Source organism: Salmo trutta, unplaced genomic scaffold (genome assembly GCF_901001165.1).
Source record: "Salmo trutta unplaced genomic scaffold, fSalTru1.1, whole genome shotgun sequence".
NCBI lineage: Eukaryota > Metazoa > Chordata > Actinopteri > Salmoniformes > Salmonidae > Salmo > Salmo trutta.
The window spans coordinates 1957685-1972937 of NW_021823043.1; the positions used below are offsets into that span (position 1 = coordinate 1957685).

A 15253-nucleotide genomic window follows, 5' to 3' on the forward strand; every position below is an offset into this window, starting at 1 on the left:
GGTGGGAGTCAGCATGCCTTGTTTGATAAACGGAGTAACTGAGCGTGAGTCCAAAATGAGCAGGATCCAACTCCAACCCAAAACACAGTATTCAGATGGACATAGTTACTACTACTACTAATAATACTCATCACACTACTGAATCAATCTAATGATACACCAGACACTTCAAACACACACAGACTGGTTCTCTCTGGTCACGGACGGTAATATGCCACTGCAGTAGCATCACGACAGAGCCATAGCATGCTAACAAAACGGACAGGACTGCTACAGTAAGGGTGAAGGTCAGCTCTCACACACTCAGGACTGAGGGAGAGGAGTGGATGAGGAATGATGATGATGAGGCTAATATGGCCAACAGGACTAGCGTTGTTTACCGTAGACAATAGCAGGAGTTGGAGTAGCCTCTGAGAGAGCAAGGACAGGAGTCAGATAGGAGTGAGAGGTTAGTGACAACACACTGGTCTCAGAGAGAGGAAGAATAGGACTACACAGCAACAGGAAGGTTATGAAACACTGGTGTTACTATAGTCAATCATCAATATTACAACACTAGTATTGGTTATGAAATACTGGTGTTACTATAGTCAATCATCAATATTACAACACTAGTATTGGTTATGAAATATTACAACACTAGTATTGGTTATGAAATACTAGTGTTACTATAGTCAATCATCAATATTACAACACTAGTATTGGTTATGAAATACTAGTGTTACTATAGTCAATCATCAATATTACAACACTAGTATTACAACTCTGTGAGCATTAGATTAGACTACAAAGTATTGAAATAAAGATGTTAACAGACTATTCAGAACATGTACATGCGTGTCTACCACAGAGATGAAACATATCAAATGGTCATTAGAGTAACTAGAGGACATAGAATATAGGTAGCTGATAGAACGAGGAAAGGATACAATGTGTTGTATATCCTAAGATCAGTTAGCTAAACATCATGTGGAGTATAAAGGTAAACCCACCAACGACGGTGAGCATGGCGCTAGCTGAGTCCTGGTCCAGGGTGGTGTTCATGACACAGGTGTAGGTTCCCTCGTCCTCCTCTGTCACGTCGTTGATGGTCAGACTGTCAGTGTCCACCAAGAACCTAACAAAACACCACCACACACAGTCAGACAATCATGCTTACAGTAACCTCCTCATCCAATCATACATTTAACAAATACATTATTTTTTCAGGGTTTTGCTCCAGCCCTGCTGTAACACACCTAATGCAGGGGCCTGAGGAGGGCCTGAGGAGGGCCTGAGGAGCAGTTTGATTAGTAGAATGAGGTGTGTCAGAATCAGGGAGGACGTTATCTCTCCTGGAGTAGGGTTGACCACCACTGGCCTATAGCAGACCCATATCTATAGAGAGAAGGTGTGTATAGAGGAGATGGTCTACAGTACCTCTCGTCGTCAGGCAGCTCTCCGTTGTCTTTGAGCCAGTTCATGGTGGGGATCAGGGTGGGGTCATGTTTAACTTTACACTCAAACACTGCCTTCCTGTTCCTCTGGACCACCATGTACTCTGGCTGGGCCAGGATCCTCGTCGGCTCTGAAGGACAATACACACATAAATGGTTACACTTCATATGAATACCCTCTTAATAACGCATTATAACATCTATAACTACATTCATAATGCATTATAACATTTATAACTACATTCATAATGCATTATAAGTGTCTATAAATACATTCATAATGCATTATAAGTGTCTATAACTACATTCATAATGCATTATAAGTGTCTATAACTACATTCATAATGCATAATAAGTGCCCATAACTACATTCATAATGCATTATAAGTGTCCATAACTACATTCATAATGCATTATAAGTGTATATAACTACATACATAATGCATTATAAGTGTCTATAACTACATTCATAATGCACCATAAGCGCATTCATAACACCTTATGAGCTATGTGCATAATACACAATAATGCACAACACAGCCATAGGTGATAGATGGTCATAAACATCTATAACTATATTCATAAAGCATTATAACATTTACAAATACATCCATAAAGCATTATGTGTCTATAACTATATTCATAAAGCATTATAACATCTATAAATACATTCATAAAGCATTATAACATCTATACATGCACCCATAAAGCATTATACGTGTCTATAACTATATTCATAAAGCATTATAACATCTATAAATACATTCATAAAGCATTATAACATCTATACATGCACCCATAAAGCATTATAAGTGTCTATAACTATATTCATAAAGCATTATAACATCTATAAATACATCCATAAAGCATTATAACATTTATACATACATCCATAAAGCATTACAACATCTATAAATAAATTCATAATGCATTATAAGTGTCTATAACTACATTCATAAAGCATTAACAGCATTAACATTAATCAGGTTATAAGCAGGCTTGTCTGACCTTTGACCTCCAGGTAGACATGGTTCTCCTTGGTTCCCAGGTTGTTGGAGGCTATACAGGTGTACTTGCCACTGTTCAGGGACTGGGCTACGTTGATCTCTAAGGTACCATTATTATGGATCACATATGGGTCTTTATTCAGGATACTGGTCTGGCTGTCCTTAAACCTGCAGAGGAAACACATTAGAACACTGGGTCCCTGTGAGACTTCATCAATGTAGTTATTCATCAGCTCAGTTCTTTAGGAGAAGATCATGTAGAACAGTTTGTGACTGTAGGACTTTACAGGACACTGTGTGATATTAATTTAGCAGCCCTCTGTTCACAATCACACTAGCCTCAGTGAACTCCATTAGGAAGTGCAGTGGTGTTACCAGAGTGGAGTAACCAGAGTGGAGTTAACAGAGTGGAGTAAACAGAGTGGTGTTAACAGAGGTGTGTTAACAGAGTGGTGTTACCAGAGTGGAGTAACCAGAGTGGAGTTAACAGAGTGGTGTTAACAGAGGTGTGTTAACAGAGAGGTGTTACCAGAGTGGAGTAACCAGAGTGGAGTTAACAGAGTGGTGTTAACAGAGGTGTGTTAACAGAGTGGTGTTAACAGAGTGGTGTTAACAGAGAGGTGTTAACAGAGTGGTGTTAACAGAGTGGTGTTACCAGAGTGGAGTAACCAGAGTGGAGTTAACAGAGTAGTGTTAACAGAGGTGTGTTAACAGAGTGGTGTTACCAGAGTGGAGTAACCAGAGTGGAGTTAACAGAGTGGTGTTAACAGAGGTGTGTTAACAGAGTGGTGTTAACAGAGAGGTGTTAACAGAGTGGTGTTACCAGAGTGGAGTAACCAGAGTGGAGTTAACAGAGTGGTGTTAACAGAGGTGTGTTAACAGAGTGGTGTTAACAGAGAGGTGTTAACAGAGTGGTGTTAACAGAGAGGTGTTAACATAGAGGTGTTAACATAGAGGTGTTAACAGAGAGGTGTTAACAGAGTGGTGTTACCAGAGTGGAGTAACCAGAGTGGAGTTAACAGAGAGGTGTTAACATTAAGGTGTTAACAGAGAGGTGTTACCAGAGAGGTGTTAACAGAGTGGTGTTAACAGAGTGGTGTTAACAGAGTGGTGATAACAGAGTGGTGTTACCAGAGGGGAGTTAACAGAGAGGTGTTAACAGAGAGGTGTTACCAGAGAGGTGTTAACAGAGTGGTGTTAACAGAGAGGTGTTAACAGAGAGGTGTTAACAGAGAGGCGTTAAGAGAGTGGTGTTAACAGAGTGGTGTTAACAGAGAGGTGTTAACAGAGTGGCGTTAAAGGAGCGGTGTTAACAGAGTGGTGTTAACAGAGTGGTGTTAACAGAGAGGCGTTAACGGAGCGGTGTTAACAGAGTGGTGTTAACAGAGTGGTGTTAACAGAGAGGCGTTAACAGAGTGGTGTTAACATAGAGGTGTTAACAGAGAGGTGTTAACAGAGTGGTGTTAACAGAGTGGTGTTAACAGAGTGGTGTTAACAGAGAGGTGTTAACAGAGTGGCGTTAAAGGAGCGGTGTTAACAGAGTGGTGTTAACGGAGTGGCGTTAACGGAGCGGTGTTAACAGAGTGGTGTTAACAGAGTGGTGTTAACATAGAGGTGTTAACAGAGTGGTGTTAACATAGAGGTGATAACAGAGTAGTGTTAACAGAGTGGTGTTAACAGAGTGGTGTTAACAGAGTGGTGTTAACAGAGAGCTGTTAACAGAGTGGTGTTAACAGAGTGGAGTTAACAGAGTGGTGTTAACATAGAGGTGTTAACAGAGAGGTGTTAACATAGAGCTGATAACAGAGAGGTGTTAACAGAGTGGTGTTAACATAGAGGTGTTAACAGAGAGGTGTTAATAGAGTGGTGTTAACATAGAGGTGTTAACAGAGAGGTGTTAACAGAGTGGTGTTAACAGAGAGGCGTTAACAGAGTGGTGTTAACAGAGAGGTGTTAACAAAGAGGTGTTACCAGAGAGGTGTTAACATAGAGGTGATAACAGAGAGGTGTTAACAGAGTGGTGTTAACAGAGAGGCGTTAACAGAGTGGTGTTAACAGAGTGGAGTTAACAGAGAGGTGTTAACAGAGTGGTGTTAACAGAGAGGTGATACCAGAGAGGTGTTAACATAGAGGTGATAACAAAGTGGGGATAACAGAGAGGTGTTAACAGAGTGGTGTTAACAGAGGTGTGTTAACAGAGAGAAGCGTTAACAGAGAAGAGTTAACAGAGTAGAGTTAACAGAGAAGAGTTAACAGAGAAGAGTTAACAGAGAAGAGTTAACAGAGAAGAGTTAACAGAGTGGTGTTAACAGAGAGGTGTTAACTGAGTGGTGTTAACAGAGAGGTGTTACCAGAGTGGTGTTAACAGAGTGGTGTTACCAGAGTGGTGTTACCAGAGTGGTGTTAACAGAGTGGTGTTAACAGAGTGGTGTTAACAGAGTGGTGTTAACAGATAGGTGTTAACAGAGTGGTGTTAACAGAGAGGTGTTACCAGAGTGGTGTTAACAGAGTGGTGTTACCAGAGTGGTGTTACCAGAGTGGTGTTAACAGAGTGGTGTTAACAGAGTGGTGTTAACAGAGTGGTGTTAACAGAGTGGTGTTAACAGATAGGTGTTAACAGAGTGGTGTTAACAGAGTGGTGCTAACAGAGTAGTGTTAACAGAGTAGTGTTAACAGAGTGCCCTTTACAACATCCCTAAGGGGTATCTCTTGTGAGAAAGGTTATTGAGATTGTGGAAAAGCTACTGGGCAACCACTGGAGATGTACTATACCTACTTTAGAAGCAAGATGGCAGACTGACTGACTGGCTTGTGAGACTAGAGTCTGTCTGGCTGGCTGGCTTGTGAGACTAGAGTCTGGCTGACTGGCTTGCAAGACTTAGAGCCAGATGGACTAACCATGTGATGGTTGGTATGGGCGAGCCGAACGAGGCACAGTCCAGGAAGGCAGGATTGTTGGTGATGACCTGGTACACATTGTTGGGGGGAGTCAGCACCCTTGGTGCTTCGGCTGAAAACAGAAACAAATAATATTGATAATGATTACTATACCATAACGTGACATGAGAATGATGCAGCAAACACAAAATGCTATCATTGGCCAAAGCAATGTTCAAGAGTTGTAAAGCTCAAGAGTTTAGAGTTTTTATTTGTTTATTGACTTAATATTCTGATTCTAAAAGGCAGATTCAATGGTTGTGTTTCCAGTAACTCACCAAGCACATTGACAAAAGCATTAGCCAGCAGGTAGCCAAACTCATTTGAGGCGTTGCACTGGTAGACAGCGCTGGAGCCAGTCTGGACGTCGCTCAGAATCACTGTGTCGTCCTCCACCTTCCGACTCATGTCCTTTGGAGAGTCTATCAAGGGATCACAGGCTAGATATACAGTATGTCACACATTCAATCCTCTGCTCACTCTTCCTCCTGCACATCTGGATGTTCATACTCACTTGAGAGATAACATCGTATAGATGTGTGCTCTGGCCACATAGGGGAGGAATCCTAATTTGATTGGATACTCTACTTGCGCGCAGCACCATATTTTGTGCAAATCCCTCATTGACATCAATGAATGATTTATGCAATAGGATATGAGCTCTGCAGCTGTTCTACCTACTTAAGTGAAACACACGGACTATAAATCTCTCTGGATAACAGCGTTTGCTAAATTACTAAAATGTAAATGTACGCTTCAGTGTGCATTTCTCCAGTTAGGATTCGTTCCATTGAGCCTCAGTCTGGGGTGGAAGTGTACTAGACTCACCTTCCACGGGGACTCCGTTGACGGACCAGGCGATTTGGGGCTTGGGGTCTCCACTGACCATGCAGGTAAGGATGCCCGTCTCCTTCGGGGCCAGGATCAGGTTCCTGGGGGCACTGATCCAGAACGGAGCCGCTGGGGGGGGGGGAAAGGGGGGCGGGGAAAGATAGTCAGAGAAAGAGAGAGAGAGGGACAGACCTGTAGAATACCCCTTTTAAAATCGGGAACACTGTAAAGGTACTAGTGTTAGGAACATTACTGTTACGGTAAGACTGTAAAGGTCCTAGTGTTAGGAACATTACTGTTACGGTAACACTGTAAAGGTCCTAGTGTTAGGAACATTACTGTTACGGTAACACTGTAAAGGTCCTAGTGTTAGGAACATTACTGTTACGGTAACACTGTAAAGGTCCTAGTGTTAGGAACATTACTGTTACAGTAAGACTGTAAAGGTCCTAGTGTTAGGAACATTACTGTTACGGTAACACTGTAAAGGTCCTAGTGTTAGGAACATTACTGTTACGGTAACACTGTAAAGGTCCTAGTGTTAGGAACATTACTGTTACGGTAACACTGTAAAGGTACTAGTGTTAGGAACATTACTGTTACAGTAAGACTGTAAAGGTACTAGTGTTAGGAACATTACTGTTACGGTAAGACTGTAAAGGTACTAGTGTTAGGAACATTACTGTTACGGTAACACTGTAAAGGTACTAGTGTTAGGAACATTACTGTTACGGTAACACTGTAAAGGTCCTAGTGTTAGGAACATTACTGTTACGGTAACACTGTAAAGGTACCAGTGTTAGGAACATTACTGTTATGGTAACACTGTAAAGGTCCTAGTGTTAGGAACATTACTGTTACGGTAAGACTGTAAAGGTACCAGTGTTAGGAACATTACTGTTACGGTAACACTGTAAAGGTACTAGTGTTAGGAACATTACTGTTACGGTAAGACTGTAAAGGTACCAGTGTTAGGAACATTACTGTTACAGTAACACTGTAAAGGTCCTAGTGTTAGGAACATTACTGTTACGGTAAGACTGTAAAGGTACCAGTGTTAGGAACATTACTGTTACGGTAACACTGTAAAGGTACTAGTGTTAGGAACATTACTGTTACGGTAACACTGTAAAGGTACCAGTGTTAGGAACATTACTGTTACGGTAACACTGTAAAGGTACTAGTGTTAGGAACATTACTGTTACGAGAACACTGTAAAGGTACTAGTGTTAGGAACATTACTGTTACGGTAACACTGTAAAGGTACTAGTGTTAGGAACATTACTGTTACGGTAACACTGTAAAGGTACTAGTGTTAGGAACATTACTGTTACGGTAACACTGTAAAGGTCCTAGTGTTAGGAACATTACTGTTACGGTAAGACTGTAAAGGTACCAGTGTTAGGAACATTACTGTTACGGTAACACTGTAAAGGTCCTAGTGTTAGGAACATTACTGTTACGGTAAGACTGTAAAGGTACCAGTGTTAGGAACATTACTGTTACGGTAACACTGTAAAGGTCCTAGTGTTAGGAACATTACTGTTACGGTAAGACTGTAAAGGTACCAGTGTTAGGAACATTACTGTTACGGTAACACTGTAAAGGTACTAGTGTTAGGAACATTACTGTTACGGTAACACTGTAAAGGTACTAGTGTTAGGAACATTACTGTTACGGTAACACTGTAAAGGTACTAGTGTTAGGAACATTACTGTTACGGGAACACTGTAAAGGTACTAGTGTTAGGAACATTACTGTTACGGTAACACTGTAAAGGTACTAGTGTTAGGAACATTACTGTTACGGTAACACTGTAAAGGTCCTAGTGTTAGGAACATTACTGTTACGGTAAGACTGTAAAGGTACCAGTGTTAGGAACATTACTGTTACGGTAACACTGTAAAGGTCCTAGTGTTAGGAACATTACTGTTACGGTAAGACTGTAAAGGTACCAGTGTTAGGAACATTACTGTTACGGTAACACTGTAAAGGTACTAGTGTTAGGAACATTACTGTTACGGTAAGACTGTAAAGGTACCAGTGTTAGGAACATTACTGTTACGGTAACACTGTAAAGGTCCTAGTGTTAGGAACATTACTGTTACGGTAAGACTGTAAAGGTACCATTTTTTGGAATATTTCTGTTACGGTAACACTGTAAAGGTACTAGTGTTAGAAACATTACTGTTACGGTAACACTGTAAAGGTACTAGTGTGTCATGACTGTCCTGATCAGGTCAGGGTACAGGAGACCACCACCCTACAGATTATCTCCCAAACCCCCAACAGAGGAGGAGAGATCTAGGGGTCTGAAGATGTGGGGGTTTTATGACACCTCATGCCCATAATACAGAGAAATTCCTTTGTCCTAACAATGGAGAACTGGCCTCAGAACCTTAAACATGCAATAAAGGGACTTTGGAACAATGGTTTCCGTCAGCCACAATGGTGGTTATGACGAAAAGTGGAATATTAAAATGTATGTAACTTTTGTATTTGTTTTTAAAGGTTAAGAGATGACGTTATTATGAAAACATTGTACCTTTAAGAGTTTTCCCAGTATATGCCTGATGTTTATACATTGTACGCTGTTTGGAAAATATCCAAATCAAACAGAATGTTTTGATAAAGATGAAATGTGAAGTTAGTGTCTAAAATCGGATTTTTAGCCAAATCTAAGCCTTGCCCCCTTTACTTGGTCCGCCCAGAGAATCGCCCTAAAGGCTGTTACACCCACTTCTGACCCGAGGGTATAAGACAGGAGAGTGAAGAATTAACATAGAAGACTATTGACCCCAAGCTGCAGCCAAGGTCTAACAAAGTCGACGAACCCCAAAACGAAACACAAGGTTGAAGACAAAGAAATATTTTTCTACACGAGCTACGGACGAGTAGCTGTGTCTAAGCGGGTGAATTCAAGCCGAACCACCCAGCCTCCACTCTCCATTGAATCGTGGTATCGACACCATTCGAGCCGAAGCTGTGAGCTCTGAGCTACAGAGCTGTCTGTCCTCAGAAGACCCCTTTCCGATCAAGGGTGAAGATCAGACCACTTAGCCAAGAAGGACACTGACATCGTGAGGACAACCAGAGAGTTGCGCCGGAGAACTGCGTCATTTAGAAGCCTAAACGACCCACGCGGAGCTTCCCACCTGAGAACTACAACACGTAATTACATCATTATATTCTGACCCATAAGAGCGGCAGTTCGGGGCAAGGCTAATTTTAAATAAGCATGGCTGACAAATGAACCCAAATGTATATTTCTCTCGTGTACTTCCTTTATTTCTCTCTCTTTAAAATCCCCATTTTGGGTAACAAGCGCCATAGTGTGTTGGCCCGTTATACTAAGTCCTAATCGATAGCTAGACTGTGTTTTGTGTATGTGCATTTTTATCATCATTTTAGCTTGCTAGTAAATAAATAATCAACTAAGATTGGTGTGGTAAATTCAGTGGTAAAGCCCGGGTCCGTGCAGATTCCCGGATTATACGACTTTCAGATTATGAGACTGTAGAGGAAATTGATTAATTTAGCGACTGTTGTAATCGATATTCTGATATCCTTTGAGTTAATTTGGGAAATAGAAACTCAATCAAAACAATGTTCCCATGGTGCCCCAGGTTAATGAGTTAATAATTGCTTGATTCATTGCTTAATTCATTTAATCACGTAATTATAAACCGTTAATCATTCGATGAGCAACAGTCGTCACATTAACTAATACAACGTCACGACAAGTGTTAGGAACATTACTGTTACGGTAACACTGTAAAGGTACTAGTGTTAGGAACATTACTGTTACGGGAACACTGTAAAGGTACTAGTGTTAGGAACATTACTGTTACGGTAACACTGTAAAGGTACTAGTGTTAGGAACATTACTGTTACAGTAACACTGTAAAGGTACTAGTGTTAGGAACATTACTGTTACGGTAACACTGTAAAAGTACTAGTGTTAGGAACATTACTGTTACGGTAACACTGTAAAGGTACTAGTGTTAGGAACATTACTGTTACGGTAACACTGTAAAGGTACTAGTGTTAGGAACATTACTGTTACGGGAACACTGTAAAGGTACTAGTGTTAGGAACATTACTGTTACGGTAACACTGTAAAGGTACTAGTGTTAGGAACATTACTGTTACGGTAACACTGTAAAGGTCCTAGTGTTAGGAACATTACTGTTACGGTAAGACTGTAAAGGTACCAGTGTTAGGAACATTACTGTTACGGTAACACTGTAAAGGTCCTAGTGTTAGGAACATTACTGTTACGGTAAGACTGTAAAGGTACCAGTGTTAGGAACATTACTGTTACGGTAACACTGTAAAGGTACTAGTGTTAGGAACATTACTGTTACGGTAAGACTGTAAAGGTACCAGTGTTAGGAACATTACTGTTACGGTAACACTGTAAAGGTCCTAGTGTTAGGAACATTACTGTTACGGTAAGACTGTAAAGGTACCATTTTTTGGAATATTTCTGTTACGGTAACACTGTAAAGGTACTAGTGTTAGAAACATTACTGTTACGGTAACACTGTAAAGGTACTAGTGTGTCATGACTGTCCTGATCAGGTCAGGGTACAGGAGACCACCACCCTACAGATTATCTCCCAAACCCCCAACAGAGGAGGAGAGATCTAGGGGTCTGAAGATGTGGGGGTTTTATGACACCTCATGCCCATAATACAGAGAAATTCCTTTGTCCTAACAATGGAGAACTGGCCTCAGAACCTTAAACATGCAATAAAGGGACTTTGGAACAATGGTTTCCGTCAGCCACAATGGTGGTTATGACGAAAAGTGGAATATTAAAATGTATGTAACTTTTGTATTTGTTTTTAAAGGTTAAGAGATGACGTTATTATGAAAACATTGTACCTTTAAGAGTTTTCCCAGTATATGCCTGATGTTTATACATTGTACGCTGTTTGGAAAATATCCAAATCAAACAGAATGTTTTGATAAAGATGAAATGTGAAGTTAGTGTCTAAAATCGGATTTTTAGCCAAATCTAAGCCTTGCCCCCTTTACTTGGTCCGCCCAGAGAATCGCCCTAAAGGCTGTTACACCCACTTCTGACCCGAGGGTATAAGACAGGAGAGTGAAGAATTAACATAGAAGACTATTGACCCCAAGCTGCAGCCAAGGTCTAACAAAGTCGACGAACCCCAAAACGAAACACAAGGTTGAAGACAAAGAAATATTTTTCTACACGAGCTACGGACGAGTAGCTGTGTCTAAGCGGGTGAATTCAAGCCGAACCACCCAGCCTCCACTCTCCATTGAATCGTGGTATCGACACCATTCGAGCCGAAGCTGTGAGCTCTGAGCTACAGAGCTGTCTGTCCTCAGAAGACCCCTTTCCGATCAAGGGTGAAGATCAGACCACTTAGCCAAGAAGGACACTGACATCGTGAGGACAACCAGAGAGTTGCGCCGGAGAACTGCGTCATTTAGAAGCCTAAACGACCCACGCGGAGCTTCCCACCTGAGAACTACAACACGTAATTACATCATTATATTCTGACCCATAAGAGCGGCAGTTCGGGGCAAGGCTAATTTTAAATAAGCATGGCTGACAAATGAACCCAAATGTATATTTCTCTCGTGTACTTCCTTTATTTCTCTCTCTTTAAAATCCCCATTTTGGGTAACAAGCGCCATAGTGTGTTGGCCCGTTATACTAAGTCCTAATCGATAGCTAGACTGTGTTTTGTGTATGTGCATTTTTATCATCATTTTAGCTTGCTAGTAAATAAATAATCAACTAAGATTGGTGTGGTAAATTCAGTGGTAAAGCCCGGGTCCGTGCAGATTCCCGGATTATACGACTTTCAGATTATGAGACTGTAGAGGAAATTGATTAATTTAGCGACTGTTGTAATCGATATTCTGATATCCTTTGAGTTAATTTGGGAAATAGAAACTCAATCAAAACAATGTTCCCATGGTGCCCCAGGTTAATGAGTTAATAATTGCTTGATTCATTGCTTAATTCATTTAATCACGTAATTATAAACCGTTAATCATTCGATGAGCAACAGTCGTCACATTAACTAATACAACGTCACGACAAGTGTTAGGAACATTACTGTTACGGTAACACTGTAAAGGTACTAGTGTTAGGAACATTACTGTTACAGTAACACTGTAAAGGTACTAGTGTTAGGAACATTACTGTTACGGTAACACTGTAAAAGTACTAGTGTTAGGAACATTACTGTTACGGTAACACTGTAAAGGTCCTAGTGTTAGGAACATTACTGTTACGGTAAGACTGTAAAGGTACTAGTGTTAGGAACATTACTGTTACGGTAACACTGTAAAGGCACTAGTGTTAGGAACATTACTGTTACGGTAACACTGTAAAGGTACTAGTGTTAGGAACATTACTGTTACGGTAAGACTGTAAAGGTACTAGTGTTAGGAACATTTCTGTTACGGTAACACTGTAAAGGTACTAGTGTTAGGAACATTTCTGTTACGGTAACACTGTAACGGTACTAGTGTTAGGAACATTACTGTTACGGTAACACTGTAAAGGTACTAGTGTTAGGAACATTACTGTTACGGGAACACTGTAAAGGTACTAGTGTTAGGAACATTACTGTTATGGTAACACTGTAAAGGTACTAGTGTTAGGAACATTACTGTTACAGTAAGACTGTAAAGGTACTAGTGTTAGGAACATTACTCTTACGGTAACACTGTAAAGGTACTAGTGTTAGGAACATTTCTCCACAAATTCCATCTAGCCCAAACTCTTCGTTGTGTCACAGACCTTTGACGTTGACTTTGATGGTGTGATGGGCGGAACCTAGGCTGTTCTTGGCCGTGCAGCGGTAGTCCCCGGCGTCCGCCTCCATCACATCTGCGATCTTCAACGTCTTCTGGAAGTTGTGGAAGGACATCCGGCTGCTAGGAAGATCGCCACTCTCCTTATACCAGGACACCTCCGGAGTCGGGCTAGCAGAAACAACATCAACAAAATAAATCACTTACCAATATCTGTGTATTGTCCACAGTCCAAGAACAGACAGACAGCTAGTCAAATGTTGTCTAGGTAACCAGCCTGATTTTGCAATACCAAACATGTTGTTGTCTTGACAAGGCAACAAAGTAGTATTGCTGAATGTCACATATAAAGATTAAACAAATCAACCTGCCCTTGTGCAAAAACAGAAGTTAAAACCTTGTGTCCAGCAGTCTTGTTCATGCAGTGTTGTGGGCGTACTTACAGTCCTTCAGCGATACACTCTAGCTCCAGAACCCCTCCCCTCAGGGCCATCTGGGTGCTGCTCCGCCCCAGAGGAGCCATGAAGCTGGGTCGCCGCTCCCCCGATGGACTGTCTGGAGAACAGGACAGGAAACACAATCATCTCACCACCAGAACCACACCCTCTTATACCCTGTTCACACTACTGAGCCAAGCCGAGCTGAGCCAAGCTAAATAGTACTTCACTGACCAGGGTGGTGGGTAAATATAGTTGCTGGATTGTGGAAAGGGTATAACTGTCTGTAGCTAGCTGTGACCATTCAGTTCGTAGAGCCAGTAGTCCAGCACCAGCGGCATATAGACTATTAAAGGATAGTAGTAATATCCCGTGCTGTTATGGACTGTGATAGTGGATATATAATGAGTTGACTGTAGCCAGGCAGGCCCTACGTTGACCCTTTCACAGGCTGCTTCCCAAATGGCTCCCTTTTCCCCATAGTGCACTATATAGGACCACTGGTCTAAAGTAGACACACAACACCTGGAGAGACAGGCCGTCCAGTCGTCAATATGTTGCCATGACAACCAAGGGATCTAGGATCTCTCACTTAGTATCCTTCCTCGATATAATCATATGACAGATTTTAGCCTTATGCTAGCTACGGCTGCTATGATTCTGACATGTTTAGCCCTAAGCAAACCCTTACTGAAAGGTCTTGGTAAATCTCTTATGGGTCATTTTACAATGAGACTAGATTGAGTGAGTAGAGCTGGGGGGAATGTGTGGTATACAGCACATTGATGTGAACCGCTGATTGGATGGACAGAACACAGATTGTGTTTAATGATCTTTCCATGCATGCCTTTTTCAGGGTCAGAGACTTACATTAAAAGAACATGGAAAGATCTAGATGAGAGAGGGAGAAAATACTGTATACGGCTCAGGCAAGAGTTTCATCATACTAGTCCTGTATGCTGTGTGCTTCACTTTGGATTTCATCATCTAACTATTGGGTTATGTGTTGAATTTAAACTAGGAGGAGCATCCTTTTTACTATGAATAATGCTAAACTAATGGGAAGCTTATGGTTAACGTTAGTAGATGAATGCCCATTGGTTAACATTAGTAGATGAATGCCCATTGGTTAACATTAGTAGATGAATGCCCATTGGTTTGGAAGGAATGTCCATCCAAAGAAAGGAACATCCATTGCAGTAAAGAAAATGGATTTGATTGGTTGCTTTTTCTTGATGGGTTTCCCACAAATGAATGCACCTTTTACCTTTTAGGCATTTGGTTTTCCAAGTGAGAAGGTAAGCTAAGTTAACACAGTACAGGGTAAAGGGAGAGGGTTTGGTTATGGAATGTAATTAACATTGTTTGATGTTATTTTGTTATATTATGTTATCAATGTTAATTTAGTCACACTGGATGAGGTTGGGAGTAGATGATCAGGTCAGGTATATTCCAGGTAGGTTATACTACAGGTGTTGGAGTCAGGTGGGTCAGGTATATTCCAGGTAGGTTATACTACAGGTGTTGGAGTCAGGTGGGTCAGGTATATTCCAGGTAGGTTATACTACAGGTGTTGGAGTCAGGTGGGTCAGGTATATTCCAGGTAGGTTATACTACAGGTGTTGGAGTCAGGTGGGTCAGGTATATTCCAGGTAGGTTATACTACAGGTGTAGGAGTCAGGTGGGTCAGGTATATTCCAGGTAGGCTATACTACAGGTGTTGGAGTCAGGTGGGTCAGGTATATTCCAGGTAGGTTATACTACAGGTGTTGGAGTCAGGTGGGTCAGGTATATTCCA

General features: G+C 41.3%; 1 protein-coding gene across 20 annotated transcripts in view; it reads right to left on the minus strand.

Moving 5' to 3' along the window:
- Nucleotides 1–15253, minus strand: part of LOC115188372 (neuronal cell adhesion molecule) — a 139447-nt gene that overhangs the window by 17277 nt on the left and 106917 nt on the right. For 13 of the 20 annotated variants that reach the window (XM_029747165.1, XM_029747169.1, XM_029747168.1 and 10 more), the window contains 9 exons: nt 13462–13573; nt 13005–13189; nt 6209–6340; nt 5659–5802; nt 5342–5453; nt 2445–2611; nt 1420–1567; nt 993–1117; nt 381–410 (listed from right to left, as the gene is read on the minus strand). In XM_029747165.1, the coding sequence (XP_029603025.1) occupies nt 381–410; nt 993–1117; nt 1420–1567; nt 2445–2611; nt 5342–5453; nt 5659–5802; nt 6209–6340; nt 13005–13189; nt 13462–13573 (1155 nt within the window). The remainder of the gene's footprint in view (nt 1–380; nt 411–992; nt 1118–1419; nt 1568–2444; nt 2612–5341; nt 5454–5658; nt 5803–6208; nt 6341–13004; nt 13190–13461; nt 13574–15253) is intronic. The other 7 variants (XM_029747170.1, XM_029747166.1, XM_029747178.1 and 4 more) reach the window with 1 other exon arrangement.